Source organism: Abrus precatorius, unplaced genomic scaffold (assembly GCF_003935025.1).
Source record: "Abrus precatorius isolate BTA unplaced genomic scaffold, Abrus_2018 Scaffold5, whole genome shotgun sequence".
Taxonomy (NCBI): Eukaryota; Viridiplantae; Streptophyta; class Magnoliopsida; order Fabales; family Fabaceae; genus Abrus; species Abrus precatorius.
The window spans coordinates 18,819,906-18,844,298 of record NW_020874395.1 but is presented as its reverse complement, the minus strand read 5'-3'; the positions used below and the strand labels follow the sequence as shown (position 1 = coordinate 18,844,298).

Genomic DNA, 24,393 nt, shown 5'->3' with positions numbered 1-24,393 from the left:
AAACAGGGATGCATCCATATTACTTTCCTTGTTAGTAGCAAATTACTGTTTAATTCAATGTCAATGTCAATGTGACTATTACGAAAGAAAGAATAGCGTAATGCTTAAATGGAGATGTATGACAATAAGATCATTTTCTCAGATCAACCTTTTGATTTCCAGGAACGTAGGATATTATGAAAATCATATTTTGGTACTAACAAATATAGAGTAAATGCTATAATCCCGTGGTGTGCATAAAAAAAATGTTCTCTCACTTACATAGTTTGAAGAGTCCGTTATACTCCTTTTAATATGTCTTTTCCTTATATAAAATGTGTCTGGAGAGTCATGTTGATTATATTATAACGAAAAACAGAATACTGTGTGTGTGTGTGTGAAGAAAGAAAGAAAATGAATACAAAACTTAGAAAAGAAAATTTTCCTTTGTTTGCAAACTGAAGTACATACCAAACACCTCGTACTTATTACAGAGTCATAAGTTAAACAAGAAACAAGAAGGAATTTGCAAACAACAACACACAAGAAGAACTAAGAAACTAGGGCTTCATGAACTTAAAATTGATCAACGAATTGCAATGCCTCTTCCACCACAGATGTCAATACAGATTTCTTATTGTTAATCACATTGCATTTGGCACGAATTTCACCTTGATTTCCTGTCAACACATCCAATTGGCTCAGCCTTATAACAGCATCCACAAATTTCTCGAAAAACAAGGTCTGATTGACGGCAAAGTCATTTACTAAACCCTTTGTCCTCTTATCAGTGAGCAAATCTTGGTCAGAAGTGAACACACCCTGGCGATTCATTAGGTCGAGATAGTATTTGTTGTCAAAAACTGTGGGAGTTCTAATGTCCAAGTTGGCAGTGTTACCAGAATTTGCATCTGGGCATGTGGCTTGGAGTGTTTTGGCTAAGGTTTTGTCCATGTTGGGGTCTAAAGGAGAAAGTCTATTGAAGAATGTGCCACAATGAGCACGACCAAAAGTGTGTGCACCTGATAAGGCAACCACATCGGTTACATCAAAGTTTTTGGCTGCAAAAGTTTTGATGGTCACGCTGGTTGTGTTAAAGGGTGATGGAAGATTATTTGTCCCTGAAGTGCTGAAGCTTATGCCATCACGTCTTCCTAGTGGCACTGCATAATCAGGGCCTCCTGTCTGCTCAAAAGTTCAACAAAAATCAAGGTCACAAAATGAAAAAAGAAAGTAACAAGTACACTATATATTAATCAATGTTTTAAAAATAAGTTAAATAACTTAATTTATCGATTCGTTTAAATTATTGTTGAACAAACAGTATTTAATATATTTTTTAGTATTATATAATATATTAAATCAGATTAATTTTAAAAATAATTACTTTTTTCATTTAAACAAAAATATATTTCTATACTCGTCACAACCTATTAATTACCTGTTGAAAGGAATTCCCTGTATGTATATGAAAAGGACATAATCCTAGATTTTTCATTAGCTAACTAGTGTTATACAAAATTACAAGGCTTTATTTGGACTTCATAAATAACAGCATGTTTGGATAAATACATTTAAGAGTTATAGAATTAGAAATGAAGAGAGAATAGAAGTTGTGTATTTGGATGGAGAGAGAGAGAGAGAGAGAGAGAGAGAGAGAGAGAGAGAGAGAGAGATTTCTCTTTGTGGGAGTTTCCATTAAAAACAACTACAAATTAAGGAAAGAAAAAATGAGAAGGGTAACGGGATTTTTTACTTTTTGTTTTATTTATTTTAATTGATAAATTAATTTTATATAATATAAAAGTATTTAAAAATTAAATTAAATTTTATTAATTAAAAATATTATAATAAAAATAACTAAATTTTTTATAAAAATTAATTTTATGGTTGATATAAATAATTTTTAATATAATAATTTTATTTTTCTCTTTTTTTAATACAAATACTATATTTATTTTGTGTAAATCTTATTTTTCATTTTTTTTATCATTTCAATGCTTTTAGTCACGGTGTTACTTTTTCAAAAGACTTTTACATGCGTCTGAATTTATAAATATTCATTTTCAGATTTATACATAGCAGATACCTAATCGGTTATCACTACCGCCTGGAATGCCGTGGAAAGAACTCCATCATTATCTCCACTTCTCAGCCGTGTTTGGATTATTCATATAGAATTACTTTTTGAAAAAGTGTATTAAAGAAAAAGGATAAATTTATTTAAATTATATTCAATAACTAAAAGTTCTTTAAGCAATTTTTTATATGCTGTAAATAAATTATTATTACCACTAGAAGACTATGGAAGTACTTTAAAGATTTGAAAAGTCGAAAGAGGGTAGAATCAATTAGGTTTTAGATTGTGACTTTCACTAGCTAGCCTAAGGAGTCATCATTATACAGATGGCCTTTCTATCCGTTAATTATTCTATCTTCCAAAGTTCAAAATTCAAATATTTGAGTGTTTTGATATACATACATACATATATATATATATATATATATATATATATATATATATATATATAATTATTTCATCATTATTCATGTTTTAAGTTTTTAAGTAATGGTTTAAGAACCCCTATTCTCTATATTCTTTGGATTACAAGAATAAGATTTATTTAATTACTATATTGTATTTATATTTAGAAGAGATTTCCTAAGAGAGAGTCTAAATATGTTGGCAGTTCCTTATTCTTCATATGATTGAGCCCATATATGTTCTTACGTGTACAAATATTACATATTATAAAGAAAGTATTGAAGGCATATTTTTATCATATATTTTAATATATTCTTTATTATTAAATGGATTTTATAAAAACAAGTTCAAACTATTTAATAAACATTATATAAAATCATTAAATTATACTAAATAATATCCTAAAAATGAATTAAACTGTATGTCACTTATCATCTATCATTCAACATCTTGGATAGTTGTATATCATAAAGGAAAACTTCAAAACTGTAGCTAGTAAAAGCAGATAGAGTTTTCAAAATTATGAGAAACAGAATATAAAAGAAAAAGTGAGAGGGATGAAGTGATTACTAGGTAAACAGAATCACGAGCTGCCAAGACAGTGATATCTGCACAGGAAACGATTCTTCCACACTCCTTATGGGCAAGAGCCCTTAGATCATCAATGGTCTGCAAGGCCTCACTTCTTATGCCTCCATTGGCAGGTTGGTCTCTTTCACCTGGACTCCCATCTAGCAGCACTGACCCATCACATCCCTACACATGCAAATTAGAGTTTAACATTATGGTGAAGCATAACAGTTAATTATAACTTTTTTTTTAATTTTAAATTTTTGAAAAAATGATTTGACTACAATCTTAATGATATCATTTTAATAGAGCAAAAATATGTACATGTTTCTTGTGGATAAAATTTGGTGAAATTTTAATTTTAATTCCTAAAAGAATATTTTTATTTTAAATTTTAAACCTTTCATCTTTAGTAATGTCGTGACTTAATAAAAAAATCTGACACGTTAATTTTTTATTGGGTCACAAATAAGACCAAAAGTGGTGTTAAAAATAAAAAATAGAAAAAGATTAAATTAATTTTTTTATAAAAATAAAAACAGAAAAAACATATTTCAGCTAGTTTAGTTCTAATTTACATTAACAATTAATTAAAATAAGTTATAAGAATCGAATCTGTTTTCAAATGTTCTCATTGTAGAATTACATTTCAAAATTCGAACAAGTCTTTTTAGTGTGAACAGGGTTTATATCTGGCACTTCATAGGATAATTGAACTTAATTACCTGAACAAAGCAATCATGGAAGAAAATGCGGAGTAAGCCAGGGGCTTGGCCATTGTCCTGCTTGAACACCTTTTTGAGATGGTTTCTAACAATGGTTTCAAGCTTAGGACATGTTTGGGAATAGAAAGAATATGATAGTCCCTTTACCACTGGGGGCTTGGCTTGTGGCTCAGAGGCACAAATGTGTGAAGCAAGTAGAATGAAAGAAACGAAGAGCAAAGAAGGAGAAGCACCCAAACTAGCCATCTTTGTTTACCTTAGTGTGATCTTAGAGTACTCACAAGGTAACTATTTATAGGAGGAGGGGGCGGCTATGGGCACTGTCCCACACGTTTTCTATCCTAATAAAGTATCAACTCCACACTCTTTTAGGAGAAAATTCTACTTCGTCGTAATTAGGTGAATTCATGTGTACACAAAATTCTCCCATATGTATATTCAAGGTTTGGTTTTTCAATTTTATGTGCTAAAGTGTATATGTTTCATATTTTTGTTCTTAAGTTGCGGATATATTATGTTCATCGATGGATATTTTTAATTATTTAAAAATAAACATTTTTTAAAGTTAAAAATTATTAAAATCTAATTAAAACATCCTGATAATATAAATATTTTCTACGTTAATGTTTTATTAAAATTTTATAGTTGATAACAGTGTTTTGAAATTGGACAAAATAAAATGTTCTTGGCAAGATAAGTTTGCAACTTGTATGAAAAATGTTCTGCCATGAAAGATTCCTTTCAATTTTAAAACAGTGAAGTGGAATATATTTTAGACTGTAGGACATAAATGAAATTAAATGTTATTATTACAAACTTTTGACAAAACACTACGCCCACCATATCTATATATTATTGCAGACTAGAGACATATAATCACCAACTATTTTATTAAAAGGGAAACGTTAAAGATATTAAGAAATTAAAAAATTATTAAAAAGTTTTATAACTATACTTTATAATTAATAATACACCTTAATGTAATTTTTCATGAAAGAATTATTATTGTTAATTTTTAATTAATACCTTGAGAATATTAGGGCATAAAGTTGTTAAAGTGACTAATAACGGGTTCAGCTCAAAAAACCACTCAACCTAACTTAATTCACTTCGTAATGAGTTTAAAAAATATTAATCTGCCTCAACTCATTAACTTGGTGGATTGTCTCACAGATTGGCTTGCTAAATAAAAAATTCTAAAATATAAAAAAACAATAAAAACACATTTAAAATAATAATATGTATAAAAAGTTTACTATTATTATTCATAAAAAATATCCGACTCAACATCGATTATTGTTCGTTAACGGGTATACTTGTTGAAAAATAATTAAAAAAATTCTCAAATTGAATTTCTAGAATCTCGTCATGCATGATTTGTTTTAATTACTGAAAATATTATCATTTAATTATTTTAACTAAAATAATGCATAATAAAATAAGAAAAATTTGTAAAAAATTTAAACTAAAAAGAGTAATTAAAAGAGAGAAGAATACAATGAAATTTTTGTCATGAAAATATTTGAGAAAAACTTAAGACATATAATTTCACTTTATACTTTTCGCCACAATCTTGATTTTTTTATATTTGTCAACCACTCATGGTAAAGCTATTATTTCCTAAGCTATAACTTCAATAATCATGCAAAGTATAAAGAGAGGAAAAATATAAAGATCCTTGACTTTGTTAATTAAATAATTGATTAAAAGAGAAAATTTAAGTTTGTTTCACTTAATTTTTTGTCTCATTTTACCTTATAGATCCATTAACTATATAAAGTACAATTACTTATAATGCAATCAATTATGAGATGTTAAGAGTGATCAATTTTTAATATATAAATATATACACATTAGGTAAAAACTAATCATCGAAAGAAACTGCAATTGTCATTAATAAAAAGATAACATAAAATATGTAAAGGATTCATCATAATCTTAGTTATGAATTTAGCTATTTAGAATGAAATAGGAAGAGAAAGCAATTATTAAAAAAAAATCATATTCATTTGAAAAGAAATGAAAACTAAAAGAATCTCAAAGAAAAAGAGTTAGAGAGAGTTTTTATTTTCAAAAAACGCTTTTGATCACTTACTAGAATTTTAACATAACTATTCATCATAATCAAACACCTTGAGTAGACTCTTAAATAAGGTCATACTTCTTATTGAATGTGACTTTATTTTCTATCAAATTCTTTCAATAACGATTAAAATATTTTTGAAACTTTTTGGTTATCAAGTTATACTACACTCACTAATTAATAATAAAATAAGTAATTATTAAAAAAAATCATATTCATTTGAAAAGAAATGAAAACTAAAAGAATCTCAAAGAAAAAGAGCTAGAGAGAGTTTTTATTTTCAAAAAACGTTTTTATCACTTATTGGAACTTTAAAAATGTATTCTTTATCTTCATCTTCGCTCCTAAACAATTTCTAAATGTTGTCAAAAGTCGATTAAAATAAAAGTGTGATCGTAGTTTTTATTTGTTCCTTTAAATAAGATTCTTAAAATATTAAAAAATCTCTATATTTAAATTACCATAAGAAAATCATAGTTATACATACCCTTTAACACAACTATTCATCGTCATCAAACACTCTGGATAAACTCTTAAACAAGGTCATGCTTCTTATTGAATGTGACTTTATTTTCTATCAAATTCTTTCAATAACGATTAAAATACTTTTGAAACTTTTTGGTTATCAAGTTATACTAAACTCACTAATTAATAATAAAATCAGTATAAAATTCTCATTAAATAAATTATAAAAATATTTTTAAATATATACTCAACAATTAATTGAATAAAAGATAACTTAAAATCTTGGTCAGTCAATATTTTTTTAATTTAACTCGTTAAAAATTTATGATAAATTGAAACGCCTCATCGATTAGGATTCATTTTAACAGATAGATAAAAGAAATTTTATTTTTAAAAAATAAAGACCCGTATCCAACGACAACATATGGTACAACGACAATATATAAAATAATTTTATTCTTTGGTTATTTAAAAATATAAAATTTTATTCTTTTATTTTAGAATAAATATCTATAAGTTAATAATCAAAGAAATAAAATTTATATTTTAAATAATTATATATATAATAATATTTTTATGAAAATATTAATTTAATTTTATAATTATGAACATTATGTACTCAAAATATAAAAAAATTAATAAAATAAAAAAATTAAAAAGAATAATTTTATTATATAAGATAAAAAATAATTGAATATTAATAATATATATTAATAAATATAAATTTAAGAGATAAGATTTTTAAAAATAAATCTCAAATTTAAAAAAATATAAAATTAAAAAATAATTATAAATACTTGCTTCTTAAATAGTAAATGCTTATTTAAAATCACTAGTTACATGAAATAATCGTTGATTATTCTCCACAGGCTTTTGAGATTTGACTGTTCAACCATGAAAATTAACGATCAATATCGGAATTCGGAAATAAAACTCGCACTGTTCATCATTATCATTTTATCTTAAAATTTGTTAGACAGAAAGAAACGATCAACATGCACGTGAAAAAAGTAGCCACAGTATACATAGGTGAACCACTCATAATTGGCATTCAAGGAACTAGAAACTTTAAGCAATAGAGAAACAGATAAGAAAAGAAAAGAAAAGAAAAAAGCAGTGGTCCAAACAATTTCAAAATAGACAGCTTCAGAGCTTTGTGCAAAACCTCCACTCATGGTTGGTGCACGACGGCTTCTTCTTATAGAAATTTGAAATCACCTTATTTCTAATTGTTGACCACAATGTTTTGGTACATGAAATATAATCAAGATATTTTCACCCTCTTTATAATTTGAGGTTTTCAATAAAATGATTTAATTCATACAAGACCCAATAAAATGATTGATTGTATTAATTATTTGCTCTATTTTATTTCACTGTAATTGAAGGAAAACCATTTTTTTTTACCTCATAAACAAAGATAAAATGGATAAAAGAGGAACATAAAGTATAAGTTGTTAAATAATAAATTAGAAATTGCAATTACAAGAAAAATAAAGAATAAAAGGAAAATGGGACAGATTCGGAAGCTTCGCGCAAAAGAAGTTTTCCCCCTGTGAGCGTCTAATTTTGACTAGATTTTAAAATAAAAATAAAATAATCAGATTTCAACCTTTTTTTAAGGGAAATATGAAAATTTAAAACAATTATAATAAATAAATATTTATTATAGTATTACTTTTACATGTCCTATTTTATCTTTCTTATTATATAAGAATGATAAATGACTGCGACAAAAAAACTAGATGGTCAAATAACTATTATTCTCCGGAATAAACACTCTAAAAAAAATGTTGATTTATAAAGAAAAATTAGAGCCAAAATAGAGGTAAATTTATTATTTTAAAAAATATTTAACTATTAAAAAGAAAAATATATTAAATGTATTAGAGATAAAATATCCCTCATTTCAATAATTTCATTTTATTTTATCATATTGACATAATTAACTATATAGCTTAAATAAATATTTAATTTTTCCAAAAGTTATAATATTGAAATTTAGTCTCTGTAAAATTTTTCTTTTAAAATTAATTCATATTTTTTTGTAAATTATCATTTTTAGTTTCTTTAATTGAGATAATCCATTGAAATGATGTCCAGTGTTAACTATATGTTGGACCATATTAATTAAACAGACTAAAAATAATAATTCGAAAAAAATAGACATTATATTATAACAAAAAAGAAGTATAAAAACAATTCAAATTGTATAACTTTGGTAAGATCAAACACTTTATTAAATATTGATTATTAAAAATAAAATTTAATTATCAAACTATTTCATATCTAATTTTATATTTATACAATCAATTCAAATCAAATATGCTACCTCTAATTTAGTCTTTGCTGAAGTAAATAATCAAAATTAATTAAAACAAAAATCTGTCTCTACGTATTGTAGTTTTTTTTAAAAAATATGAATAAATTTTTTTATTTTCAATCAAAAGATACATTTTAAAAATTATTTTTTGGATACTTGTTTAAATTTTTAATTTGTATTTTAAAATTATATTTTAATTATTTAAAATTTATATTTTTAGATTTTACTTGAAATATATTTATTAATTGTATGAATACTTTTTAATTTTAGAAATTAAATTAATTAAGCAAAGAATCAAAATTATATATAGATGGATTAAAGTAAGCTAAAAAAATATTATACTATTTTTTTAAAATTTTAACCAGAATAGAAAATTATAATTATATATTTTTATACTAAAGTGAGTTGAATATGATAAATTGAGTGATTTAACATTTATTTAAATAAATTATTTTCTGTGAGATTTTTAATACTCCTTCTAATAAATATAACTTATGATTTTTACTCCATAAAAAAAAAATAGTTTTGAAATCAATTTTAATCTAATTCATGAATTCTAACTAAAGAACGTACATCTTTAATATAAATTTTTTGAATGATCATTTAATACGTATTTTTGATTGATTCAATACCGCAATGAATATTTCAAGATTGATTTGGACATGCGTTTTCTCAATTTGAACTCAAAAGTATAAACTACGCGAACTATTACTAAAAATATGTAAATTATAAATGAATTATAGACGGAATTTGTAAAATTTATTGACGAATTTTAATATTACAAATGGATTAGAGTGGTTTAAAATTTCCTTGTCGATAAATGAATACAAACAAATTTTTAAATTTACGTGTAAATTTCAAATAGAAAAAACCATCTCTTATATTATAAATGAGTTATTCTATTTGTAATTTAAAGACAAAAAAATTCGTTTGTATCATTTAATTTAATTTTTTTCTCTTTTTTAATTTGTATAATTATTTTTTTCTTTTCTTAATTATTACAATTTGTAAATATAAAAAAAAATTAAAATCAAAATTTAAAATTAAAAAATTGTTTTAAAATATTAAATTAAAATATCATTGCAATTAAAGAAGTAAACATCTAAAGTAATAATGTTAAAAATAAAATAACAATATCTATTATAAGTATTCAGCGTGATCATCATCAATAACAATATCATTATCAGTATTATCAGTAAAGAAGGAGTAGGAGAAAGAGAAATGTCGCATTGGGCTAAATACTATTAGTGCTAAAGCTGATAGAGGAGGAGGAAGATGTGTGGTGCTGCTTGCTCTCATGAGTTTAAAGTATGCATATATTTGCTGCATTTGTATATGTTGCTACTATACTTCCATCTACATCCTTAATGCCATTTTTTTTTTTTTATATTCTTCTCTATTTTCTTGGTCCACTTCTTATTTTATGCATTCTCCATGGTCTTCCATATCTCCTCATCATGCTTCTGAAGCTCTTCATTTATGGTATAGACTTAAGTGTGAATCATGTCTTCAACCTCCTCAGGCGCAAGAAAAGGTCATCTCTGGTGACAAACCCAAAAGACATTGAGTCAATAAAGCAGGCCCTCATGTCATATATGTGACTTTTATGTAGGTCACCCACTGTCTCTAACCAAAGAGCGTGCTCATCAATAGACTCTGGGTCCTGAGAAGATGTAATTTCAAGTCTTGGAACATAATCATCCTATAGTTTAGCGTAGATAGTTATATATTAGCCTCGAGAAATATTTTTTAAATCTTGAATAAAAAATAATACTGGTAATTATAGTTACATATTTGGCCTGAGATTGTATATCAACTTACAAGGTTTTGTCTCCCTTGTGAGTGTGTGTTTCCTTGAACACTTCTTCATGCGTAAGCGATCTCTCTAACGACTTCTCTTGCAATTTCAATTAATAAATCTCTCAAATATCAATTGATAAATTAAATTAAATGACATAAATTTTAAAACAAATTTAAAAATCACTAACCAATTTGGCCTTAGTACTGACCAAAGTCATAGAACTGCTGATATGCAGTGATCTCTCTTTATTGGATACCTTTGTTGTTTTGTTCTTTACAGAGAAATTTTTAAACTCATCCGTACGTCAATACTCTTGCAAGGCACGAAGAAAGTAAGGTGCTATGCAATCTATAGATGAAAGATCTTGACAAGCCTTAATGTACATCTGTCTTAGTCGCTTTATAGTGCAACTCTTTCACGTCTTTAAAATCATCTTCTCGTCCTTGGAGAGAATGGATAAGTTGCTCTACATAAATAGAAATTAATTAAAATAGGTACATCAATTAGAGATCTAATTATTTTTAAAATAAATAAATTGACTTTTATTACATTTCAATCTTTGAACCACTCCAACTTTATATCCATAAGCACCTTAACAAAACTTGTGTAAGGTACATCATACAACTTTTTATTCATATCCATTATCTAGTAGATACCCTTCTGCAGTAGATACCAACTGAACACACAATAAAATAACACAATTGTTATAACATTCACCAGCATGAAAATTTTATGTCATATTTTATAAATAACTTACCAAGTGAATCCATCCTATCTCAATCCAGCATTGGATCCCTAGCCTATGCGATGTGTAGAGAGGGATTGTGTGGTAGATGTAATCAGTGATATTGACTGCAAATCTCGCGGTACTAGAGGGAGAGGAGGCATATACCCAAGATTGAGTATTATGATGAACTGCTCTTGCTCCTTAGCTTAAGAGGTCTACAATACAGTTGATGTGGAGGTGGAAGTGGAAGTAATGGATGAAGTAGTGCTCCCATGTACAGGACATTGAGCAACATTTTTCTTACTTTTACCTACCATATCTGAATAAAACATAATATATGTTTAGTAAAAAATATCATTATTAAAATAAAACAGGATCAACATTGGTGAATACTCAAAATGTTGGGTCATGTATGGTGCTTGAAGATAATTTGATTGTTTACAAGATAAGTGAAACTTGAAGCCAAAAGAATGGTGGGTCGTGTATAATGCTTCCTAAACTTCAAACCATTGTCTTAAAGGTCCTTTCACAGCCATCCTCTTCTTTTTATTGTGAGCAAAATTAGAACACCTATTCTTTCATTTATTCCATGAAAAGAAATAGGCTCAATTCTAAGAGGGCTAAAGATTTAGTTTTTATACATACAAAGTTTCAATTGCTCTCAAGAAAGAGTAAGAATTATTATGAGGGTGAGACCAAAATATGAGATATTGGTAGTGATGAGTGAGATTCATTTGCAATGGCTAATTTTTTTGAAGTTGCTACTCTTTTCCTTGATGAACCAGATTTGGAGGCAATGCCTTTTAACTAATAATATAAAAAGAAATGATGAGATTGACACTATTAGAGTGTGAATGTTTAACCTTTTTGTTGTTGATTGAAGATTAATTTATAAATTTGTATTTTTGTTGGAATCTTATTTGTTGAACAATGTGATTCACTTTATGTTATATTATTTTTAATGAATTGTTAAACAATTTTATGTTATTTAATTATCTCTATATTAATTTTTTTTTTTTTATTATTATACCCTAGTTTTTGAAAAATTAGTGTATTCTCGTACCCGTACGCGGTACCAATACTGTACCCATATCCATGCAATGTAGACGGCGGGGTTTTGGTCAAAGCAAGTACTTTTGAGGATGTTCATGCAGCGGAGGGCGTGTTACTTCAACACGGGAGTGATGGTGATGGATCTGGTGAAGCGGAGGAAGGAAAGGTACACCAAGAGGATAGAGAGGTGAATGGAGATTCAGAAGAGCGACCGGATCTACAAGTTAGGGTCATTGCTGCTGTTTTTGCTGGTTTTCGCGGGACATGTGACTGAGGAGACTGCGAGTTTCCATCGAAGAGACTCTTGGGGAAGGCGAGTTACGTAAAATTTGCTTAAGTTACGTAATTTTTCTTGTTTTTGTTTAGATTTGCTTAAAAAAATCTAAATTTTTTCAGTTATAATAAGAGAATATTAGGATCCATTATTCATTAATCCAAGCTGCTGAAAACCTCCAGAGAATATGCATACTGCTTTCTTGATCTTCATCAATTCAAGCTTAGCTAGAGGGATTATCAAAATGATGAAATACTCATGAAAACTTATAGATATACCAAAGAAGAAAAAACAAGGACAAAATTTAAGTACAATAACACAGGCTTTGTTATGTGTTTTAGTTAAATTTGAAATTTTATTAACTTTTAATGTTTACTTTTAGTGAACAGATTATTAAAGAGAAACTTTGATTTTAATAAAGAAAAATAATTGTATTTCACATAGGATTTGTCCATATAACAAAGGAGAAACTTACCAATACACTGAAACCAGTGACATTTACAAATGAAGTAGCCAAAGAAGCAGCAGCTAGAAGCAACTCATCCAAGTGGCCTACAAACATGAGAGAGATCATCTGTATATATATATATATACCTTCCTCATCAACTATATAAACATATCTTTGACAATATCATAGTGATGATCAGCTTAGGATGGAAGAGCTGAAAAGAGATTTTGTTTTTTCTATTAAGTTCTTTCGAAGTTGCAACAGCTAGCTTAAGTACTTAAGATTTTCTCAAAAACAAAATACTAACGACATTAATGGCTTCTTTTTACCAAAATAATGTAATCTCAAAAAATATTTATCTAAAAATAATATAATTTGAAAAACTAATTATCTAAACATTTAAATTCAACAATATTTGAAAAATTTAAACGTCATAAACTGCACAAGTAACGAATAAAGCTCTAAAATTAGGATGTTTGTATTGTATGAAAACAGTTTAAAATAAGCAAATATGACAATCACAAAAACTGCACAAGTAACGAATAAAGCTCTAGATTTATCCTACAAACTCTTAAGTACAATATTTTACTCCTTGATACTTTAAAAGCTTCCTCTAAAATGACATCCACTTTAGTTGTTTTTTTCTAAATAAAAGTAAAAATTCAATAAAATGAGACTAAAAGTAACTACTTATTGGGAAATCAGGAAATATTAGAGGACTTTTAAGATTTGAAGGACTAAAAATATAATTTCAAATACTAATTTATTGATTGAAGTACCCAATAACAAACAATCACCCGTTTTCAAATTAATTGAGTACATGTTCCACATCTTCCATAACAAATGTCAACTTAGAAATCTTATTGTTTATCACATTGCATTTGGCACGAATTTCACCTTGATTCCCAGTCAAGACATCCAATTGGCTCATCCTTATCACAGCATCCACAAATTTCTCAAAAAATAAGGTTTGATTGAGGGCAAAAGCATTCACTAATCCCTTTGTCCTCTTATCTGTGAACAAATCCTGGTCAGAGGTGAACAAACCCTGGCGATTCATTAGGTTAATGTAGTACTTGTTATCGAACACTGTGGGAGTTCTAATGTCCAAGTTGACAGCATTACGGGTGTATGTACTTGGGCAAGTTGTTTTAAGGATTTTAGCTAAGGTCATGTCCATGCTTGGGTCCAGAGGAGAAAGCCTATTGAAGAATGTGTGACAGTGAGCACGACCAAACGTGTGGGCACCTGCTAAAGCAACCACATCTGTGACATCAAAGTGTTTGGTTGCAAATGTCTTAAGGGTCACATTGGTGGTGTTATATGGTAATGGAAGATTATTTGTTCCTTCAATGCTGAAGTTTAGACTATCTCGTCTTCCCAGTGGCACACTATAATCAGGGCCTCCTGACTTTCAATGTTGAAACAAACAAAAGTAAAAATAAAAAAATACAACTACAAAATAATCATGTTTATAGTAAAATATTTGAGTAAGAATACAAACTTTTAGTTTATTATACCCTATAAAAATATGCTTTGATAAACAACTTAATTAGATGTTTATTGAATAATTTTTGTCACATGAGAATTTATGATAACTTAATCATAGAACTTATTGAAATAAGATAGAAAGAGCTTAATTTAATAAACTTTATCAGTTAAAAAAATTATTAAACTAATAAAATTTATGAAAGCCATATAATGTTTTCACAAGCTCTTTTAAATGTTCTTGAATACTAAAATAATTATTTTATAAGCTGCCTAAAACCCTCAATGCTAACTTTTTTTTTTCTTGTATCAAAACCTAGATTTTTCAATTAAAATATGTTCTATTAATTTACTTCTGTAATTATGTTGCGTTCTTCATGTTTAAGTACACGCAGCTGTACAAGTCATTAAGTGGAAGAATAAGACATGCAAACAATTGAAGTATCTTTGTAATTTAAAATTGGAGCTTCATTCTATCCTGTCATAACAAAGTTGTAAGAAAGGTGTTCAATGTTATATTATCTTGTATAATATGACAAATTTTTATTTCTTCATTCTGACTCATAATAATTTGTTTCATTCTCATGTTTTTTGCTGTCTGGTTGCCTCTATTAATTTTCTGCTGTATTGACTTGTCAGCTGAACATGTAACCACAAACTTTTCTAACCGTTGAAATATTATTACATTATGTGACTTTGTTACAAATATTATTCCTCTAATAAACTTGTGCAACAGATCAAGAAATAAAACAAATATATATATACACTATGTTTTATAGGTTCGGTTTGGGTAATTAATATAATATTTGTTTAAAATAGAGTATAAAAATAAAAACCAAATTCTTGTTAAAGTAAAGACTGCACACAGACATAAAACAAAGTCATATAGGCATCCTAAGAAAAACCAATAAACTACGCATAAACGCAATAGGGTAGAAATACAATGAACAAAAAAAAAAAACATTGCAACGTATGCACTTGACTGGCTTGCCTTAAAGGTGTCCATTTTTTACTTTTTCATTTTTCTTTGTTCAAACAATCAATGTTCTTTTTCTTTTCTTGACCATTTTATTCAGATTTAATCGGACATGAACATTAAAAGTAACTGAACTGTTGCAATCTTAAAATCCAAATTCAATAACTTAAATTACATTAATATATGTAATTATTAATCAATTATCAATTGATTAAATATTAGCTACTAAATTAAAATAAATACAGAAAACATTTTTATATTTTAATATAAAAATAAAAAAACTAAAAAATTACAAACACACATTACACATAAAATCAACTCGTCCAATTTCCTTATTTACTTTCTTTTAATGTTTAATATTTTGTAAAAAAAATTAAAAATAATTGGTTGTACACACTACAAATAAATAAAATCAACTCGTCCAATTTGCTTATTTACCTTTTTTAATGGTTAACATTTTGTACAAAATTTTAAAAATAGTTCGTTATAAAAAAATTATTATTTATTTTTCATTATATCTTTCATTTATTAAATTAATATCTCATTTATTTATTATCAAATAAATACTAATTTATAAGGATAAAATCGTAAAAATTAAGAATATTTTAATTTAAGAAAATAGCAATAAATAATAAATATATAATTTCTAAATTTTTTTAAAAAACTTAAGATGTCAAACAAGTTATCAATCGCTTGCATCTCTTGATCTAGAATGATGACTCTATTAGATAATAAAAGTTTCATTTTAATGGATTAGTGACAAAATAAATGGTCTTGAGTCTAAATTGTCAAAGCATTTTAGACGAACAAATTAATCAAGATTAAAACTCTTCAAATTGTAATATGGTATCAAAATTTAATTTAAGAAAAAAAATTTAAATCCAAAAACTGACAGTGAATGAAATGCTCAAAATTAGAGAAAAAAGTTCAAGCAAATAAAAAAGAAAAAGAGATAAAAATACAAGTGTAAACTAGCTTTGACCTTTTAATTTTTTTTTCAATTTCTGAAGCTTTAATTTTATTTTTTTTATCAAACATGGATATTATATTAAAAAACTGAAATCCAAAAATAAAAGGAGGGATAAAGTCAAATAAAAAATCGAAATAGTTAAAAGAAATAATAGACATGTAGTATTCTAAAAAACAGAAAGAAAAAAAGAGGACAAATCTAAGCAAGGAAAACAAGACCAATGACTGAGGACCAAACTAAAGTAACAAGCCATGCTTAAAAAGTTAAAATATAGATTAATTGGATTAAACCTAGTTAAACTTAAAGAATAATATTAAATAATAATAGTTTCATATGGATAGATTAACAATAAATTAAGCGGTGTATAAATAAGACGATTATAAATTTAAATTGTTAAAGTTTTTAGATAAATAAATTACTCAAATTTAAAATTCACTTTTTTCCTTCACTTAAAAGCTGTAAAATATTTTATTATTGAAATAGAATATTAATTATCAACTTTTACATACTTCATTTTAAAATATGTATGTGTGGGGCACAGGTACACTAGTATAATAATAATAATTTTTAAAAATTAAATATATTTTTTTAGTAAAAGTATAATTTTTTTTAAAATTAATCTATTTTTTTTAAATTATTTGTACCAGTGTGTTATTCATTTATCAGACTTCCCACCACCCAGCAGATAAAAGACATCTTGCACAAGCTGTATTATGAAGTTGGAAGGTAATTCAACTTAAATTTATTAAGTCATATAAACTCTATTATACAAATCCAAAATCTAAACTAAGGGTTAGCTTATATAATAATTTAATTATTCTTTATTTTAATTATGAAGAGTATATAAGAAATATTATATTTTCAATTGTCTTGATATATAAGATCAGAACAGTAGCATCAGAGGAAAATTTATTTGCAATTAGTTGTTATCTATCTATAAGCGGTAACTAGGAGAAAATATAGATAAACTTAAGATAAATATTAGTAACATAACAAAATGTAACAAAAGCTTAAAAAAAAGTTATTTTACGTGATTGAAAATTTTGAATAATTCTATATCACAAAAGAAAGCTTAAAAATTATAAATAGTAAGAGATGTATCTTGAAGAAACAGAAAATAAAAGTAAGAGGGACGATGAAATTACAAGGAAAACAGCATCACGAGCTGCCAAGACAGTGATATCGGCACATGAGACTATTCTTCCACACTCCTTGTGAACAAGATTCCTCAGTTCATCAATGGTTTGCAAGGCCTTTGTGCTTATGCCTCGGTTCAGTGGTTGATTCCTTTCTCCTGGACTACCATCTAGCAGCAACGACCCATCACATCCCTATATATATTTATATATTATGCGTCAAAATTGGAGTTAGAAAACAATTTGACATGCTTAATTAATGTCAAATTCAGTGGCTACCAATTGGTTGATTGCGATAAAATACCTGAACAAAGCAATCGTGGAAGAAAATCACGAGCAAGCTTGGAGCTTGGCCATTGTCCTGCTTGAAAACCTTCTTGAGATGGTTTCTGACAATGGTTTCAAGCTTGGGACATGTTTTGGAATAGAAAGAAAATGATAGTCCATCCACTACTGGGGGCTTGACTTGAGCTTCAGAGGCATTGAAGTGTGAAAATAATAGAATGGAAGAAATCAAGAGCACATAGTATAAAGTGGGATAAACGCTAGCCCTAGCCATCTTTGTTGGTCTTGTGTGTGATTTGAGACTACCTACTAGAGTAAACTAATTATTTATAGAAGGAGGGAGTACTTATGGAGTTAATTGTAGATGATGCCTTTTAATTTAATATTAAAATAAAAATTTATTTTCTATTATACAATCTATATATAAATTTTACTATTTTTAAAATACAAACTTCAAATGTTAAGAAAGTAAAAAGCTAATTGTGTGAAATGATAGATATGATTCAATTCTATTTACAAAAAATAAAATGAAAAATTGATTAAGATGAAAATATGGTCTTAATCATATGAAGATCAGCCAAGCCTTCTGGTGGACACGAGAAGCCAAAGTGAGTTTTCGGAAATCAAACGGGCAGAAGATATCGGGAAGCATTCGAAAGCACGTACAAGTTTTTTATTATTTTTCTAAACGTGGAAGGAGGGGGAAGTGATCACAAGCTAAACAGAAATCAGAAGCGACGATGTCACACAGAGGAATAGATAAGCGTGTGTGAGTAAAAATAATAGAAAAAAGGAAAGAGAAATTTGTATCTTCTATCTTCTTAAAATAGTTTTTTTTAAATAAAAATTATTTATTAACATAAATTTATTTTTATTTTATTTTTAAATTTTTTTAAATATATTTTTTTAAATTCAAAAACAAAAAAAAATAAACAAGGTTTCTTATTTATTTGTTAAGATAAAGTTTGTTTTCATTTTAGTTTTTAACTCTTAAATATTATATTTAAAAAATTAAAATTATTATTTTTTAAATAAAAATAAAACTTACCTTAATAAATAATTTTTTCACTTTTAAAAAATTATTTGCAAAAACAAGCTCTAAAACATTATTTGGACTTTTAGTGAAGGCACACAAGAAAAGTATTTTCTTTTTTTCGTATGATAGCTGTAACTTTTTTTGGTGAAGGTTATACTGAGTTAGTAAGTTAAATAACTCATAAATAAGTTAACAAAATGACTTATTATAGCAAGTTTTAAAAATTTGAATATTTAAAAATTAATCCTTAATAAATTTTGAAGATAAAATATTTTAATCTTTTAGATATTTAAAATAGGTTCTTCTTTAACTTAATTTTTTGTAATGTTGTTATCATTTAAGAAAGAATATGATTTTTTGTTCATGTGAAATTATATGTTATATTCTCTCAAACTCACTCCTATTTTTGTTTTTGAAGCAAGTTCAAGAATTTATTGTGTTTTTAATGTAAAGTTCAATAATAAATTAAGTGGCTATGGTTGAAACTTGTTTGATAAAAGTTTGAAAAGAGATATCAAGGCAAGATATCTAATGTAATTAGGTAGTCATCTCTTGGAATATTGTCGTAGAAACTTTATTCAATTTCTCCTTCTCCAATTTTAATTCCTTCTTAATAGTATGCAAACTCTTTTCTAAAATCTACCCTAAACCCTAAACTTACATAACTATTCTCTTTTTGAATTGTTATACTTTTAACTGTGATATTTGTAAGTAGAACTAATTAAATTTAAAAATATTATATACTCTCCCAATTGTCTAACAAATTAACACTTTTGGTTTTCTCATAATAGATGTAATGACTAAAAAGATTTCGTTGAACAAAAAAAAAATGCAAAAAATTCATTCATTGTAATTTTTACTTAAGCCACCATAACTCGCTTGAGCAAAATTTAAGAAAGTAATGAAATACCAAATTTCATCAAAATTTGCTAAAGCCAGCACTCATACGCTTAAGATAACCAAAGACAAAGATGAATCTAAAATTTGCATCAAACTTTACTTAAGCTGGCATAATTTAGCTTAAGCTAGAATAATTTAGCTTAAGCAAAGATCTTAACTTAAGCATTCATTTTTTTTATGATGGCTTAGGTCAATGTGTAACACCTTAATTTTTATTTCAATAAGTAGTAATTTTACAAATTCGGAATAATAAAAGTTTCATCAAGCATTTCAAAATGAGAGAAGGGTTACAAGTTTCACATCAAATCACTATTACAAGACTAGTTCATTTACAACGTTTTTCAAATTAATTTTCTAAGCCCTATAGCAGTTCATCCATCCCTTCACTGAGTCCGGTACTAATCGTCTTGATTACCTGAAAAATGAATGTAAGGGTGAGTACTCTACACTACCTAAAACACAATCAACCATAGAGTCTCACCTCTAACTCATTTCCAATACATTTATACAAATATAACACAACAGCATCATTATCTAGTATATTTCAATTTAACATCAATGCACTCACAACACCAACAACACTTCACATTCAAAATTACAATTAATAACAATCTCGCGTACACGCACGCCAGCCACACTCACTGTGGCACTGTGATCACAGATTTACACCATGAACGGTTGCCGGTTACCTCTGCCTCACGGATACCACGTGGGCAGTCACGGGTCGCTCAGCAAAAGTAGTGGTCAGAGGTCTAGTTAGAAAGAAAGTGTGTGGCCCGTGGTGCACCCGTTCCACAGTCGGTGTCACCATCACTCCCTCTTTCCCAAGGTATTTTTACCGTCCTCATCTTCCACACTCCAGTATATCGTTGAATCATTCACAACACATTACAACGGCGCTAATACGCCCCAGTCATGCATGCAATATTCATGCTTCACACGGCACACAGCCCCATTCATTCATAATATACAGCAACAGGCCCACATTTCATTTCCCAGCACACGGCACATAACTTACAATTATCCATTCATATTACACGGCCCTTAGGCCCATATTTTCACAATATTTATTCAAATATAAGGCACAAGTGCCCATGCCTATTCACCATACTTGGCATATAAGCCCCCATTCTATCATACGACATTTAGTATATAATCCACATTCATCAAATTCGGGTAAATGCACACAATGTTCACATATCACGGCACATGGCCCACATTACATTTCTCAGCAAATTTCCTACCCTCTAACTCAGCTGCAACCTAATATTCAGCAAAACAACACAATCACACACAATAGAGTTGGGTAGAGTTCCCCCTTTACCTTGGATTGAAGACCCACACTCGGATTCGACCACGGACATGCTCCCTACATAGATTTTGGGCTAAAACACATGGAAGAACTCCATGAGAACGCAAGGAGACCCAGAAACAAAGAAAAGGGGATGAGAAACGGAACCCTAACCATTAAAACTCACCTCCAAGTATTCCCCACACAAATTCAACCTTCAATCTAATTCCCGAACGGCTTTGGACGCAATTAATCGGTGGAATAGGGCTTTGGGTCGAGAGGATTGAAGAGATTTGGGAGGGAATTTGAGAAAATGAATCTCAAATCCCTAAACCACCTTTTCAAACCCCTCTGATCACGACACTCTCGCTACAGCGAGATATTCTCACTGCAGCAAAAAACTCAGAGAAATCTACACTCTGGTTTCTGCAGAATCTCACTACAGCGAGACCCTCTCGCTACAGCGAAATTGCATCCAGAAATGCACCCCAAATTGTTACTCTATCGCTATAGCGAGATATCTCTTGCTACAGCGAGAAGGCGACAGTTTTGGTTCTTCCTCCAGGGCCCTCTCGTGAGGACAGCCTAGTATTACACCCTTAACCTGTTTTTAGCATTAGGAAATTGAATCCAATCAATCATACACTCACGCATACATATATATACACATATTCATACTCATTACACACAAAAACACCATCATTACGCATTCAATGCAAATTTACAACATCCATTTACACTTATATGCACACACACACACATATATATATATATATATATATATATATATATATATTCATTTATACTTACATAAATAATAATAATTAATATTACAAAATTTGGGGCGTTACACAATGTGTTTGAAACCCTTACTAACAATGGTGTCACTTATCCTTCAGGTGATTGTTTTCTTCAAATGTGGCATATGACAACTCAATGACAGTTTCTCCAATGAGGGGGTTGGATGTGTGATTGCATAATCCAAAAATACCAGGGTTGTTACTTAATAAAGCAAAGAACATGCATGCAGTTTCACACATTACCGTTACACATTCGCTTAAGCAATTTGAAACTCTTACTAACAATGGCGTAACTTATCCTTCAGGTGATTGTTTTCTTAGAATGTGGCATATGACAACTCAATGATGGTTTCTCCAGTGAGGGGGTTGGATGGGTGATTGCATAATCTAAAAATATCAGGGTTGTTAATAAGCGAAGAACATGCGTGCAGTTTTACACATTACCGTTACATATTTGCTTAAGCTCTTTAGTCTCCGCTTAAGCGAAAATGCTTAAGCGAAAATAATGCAAGTAGATTTTTTTTATATAAAATATGACAACTGCTTAAGTGGTATACCACACACTTAATTGCCCAAATCCACTAAAACTTTGCTTCAGCGATTCATATCTAGCTTTTGCCTCAATATTCATTCAAATAAATGTTTTCTACATCAATTTTGCTTTGACTAGTATTCATGCACTTAAATGATTTAGGTATTGCAAGATAAATTAAAGTTTCAGCTTAAAAATAGCTTCATAATGCTTTTAGCTTAAGTTAGAAATCATTCGGCTAAGCTACATTTATTTCGCTTAAGTTAGAGTTATGTTGCTTAAACTATACTTATTTCACTTAAGTTGTATTTACTTGGTTGAAGCTAGTTTTTGTAAGTTTAAGTGACATAATATTAGCTTAAGTGCCCAATTTCTCACTTAATGACATAAATTTAGCTTAAGTGAAAAATTATTGGCTTAGACAGTATATCATTAGCTTAAGCGAAACATTATTAGCTTAGGCAAAATAGTGTTAGCTTAAGCAAAGTAGTAATCCCATATCATTTGCTTAAGCGAAATAACAAATTATTACCTAATTTATTTTATGGGGTTATTCTTATCTTCACCTAAATTATAAATTTAAATTTAAAAGTAAAATATATATTTATTTACATTTATTAATCACCATAAAATACTACTGGTCCAACCAGATGTAATTTAATTAATTTGATATTAGATTACTCAACTAAGTAATATATTATGGAAGCAAATCTCAAACTCAAAATAGAATAGTATAAAAAGTAAAGTTTTCCTATTATTTTTCAATTTTTATTAGTTATTACAATTTCAATTTAGGCATACATTTTAATTATAAAAATTAATATTAAGGAAAATAAATGTATTTGGTAAAGCTTTTTAAATATTTAAACTTAATTAAATAGCTAAAATAACTGTTGAAGAATAGATTTTTTATTTTTTAAAGTAACTTGAATTAATAGTAACTAATATGTTCTGAAATGGTATTTGAACATTTTATAATTAACTCAAATTATCATAAAAAGTTAATAATCGTTGTTAATCAGTTAACTCATCCTTACAATTATAAAAACAAGGCATAAAATAAGGTGGAAGGTCATCACATTTAATTCAATTTTCTATATTACTATTTTTAACTATTTTAATTACTTTAATATTATTCAAATTTTAAAACAAACATCTTAAACTAATTCCAATGAATTTTTCAATTTTCAAAAGCTTGCAAATATTTATCACTACTAATGTTTTATTTTTTTACTTAATTTGATAAGTTTCTTAATGTAGCTCATTATTCAAAAATTCAATAAATAGTTATCAAACAAAGTCCAAATTTAGATAGAAAACAAATACGTAGTTGTCATCCCTATCTCCATCGTCCATCCCTTGCTCCTATCTTGCCTCTTAGACTAATTATTTTCTCATAATTTGCATATCCTAATAACATGACATTCATAGAGACGTTGGCTGAGCTCTTTGTTATTTCCATATAGTAAAATTTTGATTAATTACTAATGACAACTTTTGATACATATAAATTTCTAAGCATACTTTACAAATTTATCTTTGCATTGCGAATTATTTTGATTTTAATTCTAAATTACATTTTTATAATTCAATTCCTTAAAATTCATATTTAAAATAAGGATTAAATATGTGATTAGTCCCTGTAAATATAACATATTTTTTTTAAAGTTCTTATAAGGTTTTTTTGTTATGATTTAGTGAGATGGCTAACAAAGAGTTGATTCAGCACTCCTACATCATTGTCACGTCATTTACTTTTTTAAAATATTTTAATTTTAATTTTTTTTTGTCCTTATAAATGTAACACATTTTGTGATAAGTTGTTATAAAGTCTTTTGTTAGGATTTATAATTTGAAATTGCCAGCTCAACACTTATCAGAGAGGAAATTGGCAACAAGGACTAAATCTTAATATTTTACAGACTAAATCTTAACAAAAAAAAATTATAAGAACTTATCACAAAATTTATTATATTTATAGGAACAAATCACATATTTAAGCCTTAAAGTAATTAACCTCTTCACTATCCTTCCAAAGATAAAACT

At 27.7% G+C, this 24,393-nt stretch overlaps 2 protein-coding genes across 2 annotated transcripts; both read right to left on the bottom strand.

The window, feature by feature from the left end:
• Positions 1 to 412: 412 nt before the first annotated feature.
• Positions 413 to 4,023, bottom strand: LOC113867520 (peroxidase 12-like). Its single transcript, XM_027502900.1, has 3 exons — positions 3,760 to 4,023; positions 3,035 to 3,220; positions 413 to 1,164 (listed from the first exon to the last, which is right to left on the bottom strand). The coding sequence occupies exons 1-3, from the start codon at positions 4,003 to 4,005 to the stop codon at positions 556 to 558; spliced, it is 1,041 nt and encodes a 346-aa protein (XP_027358701.1). The 5' UTR covers positions 4,006 to 4,023; the 3' UTR covers positions 413 to 555.
• Positions 4,024 to 13,741: 9,718 nt separating this feature from the next.
• On the bottom strand, positions 13,742 to 18,062 carry LOC113867521 (peroxidase 12-like). The gene is made up of 3 exons (XM_027502901.1): positions 17,808 to 18,062; positions 17,513 to 17,698; positions 13,742 to 14,344 (listed from the first exon to the last, which is right to left on the bottom strand). Exons 1-3 carry the CDS (start codon positions 18,060 to 18,062, stop codon positions 13,742 to 13,744), a joined length of 1,044 nt encoding a protein of 347 aa, XP_027358702.1.
• Positions 18,063 to 24,393: the final 6,331 nt, after the last annotated feature.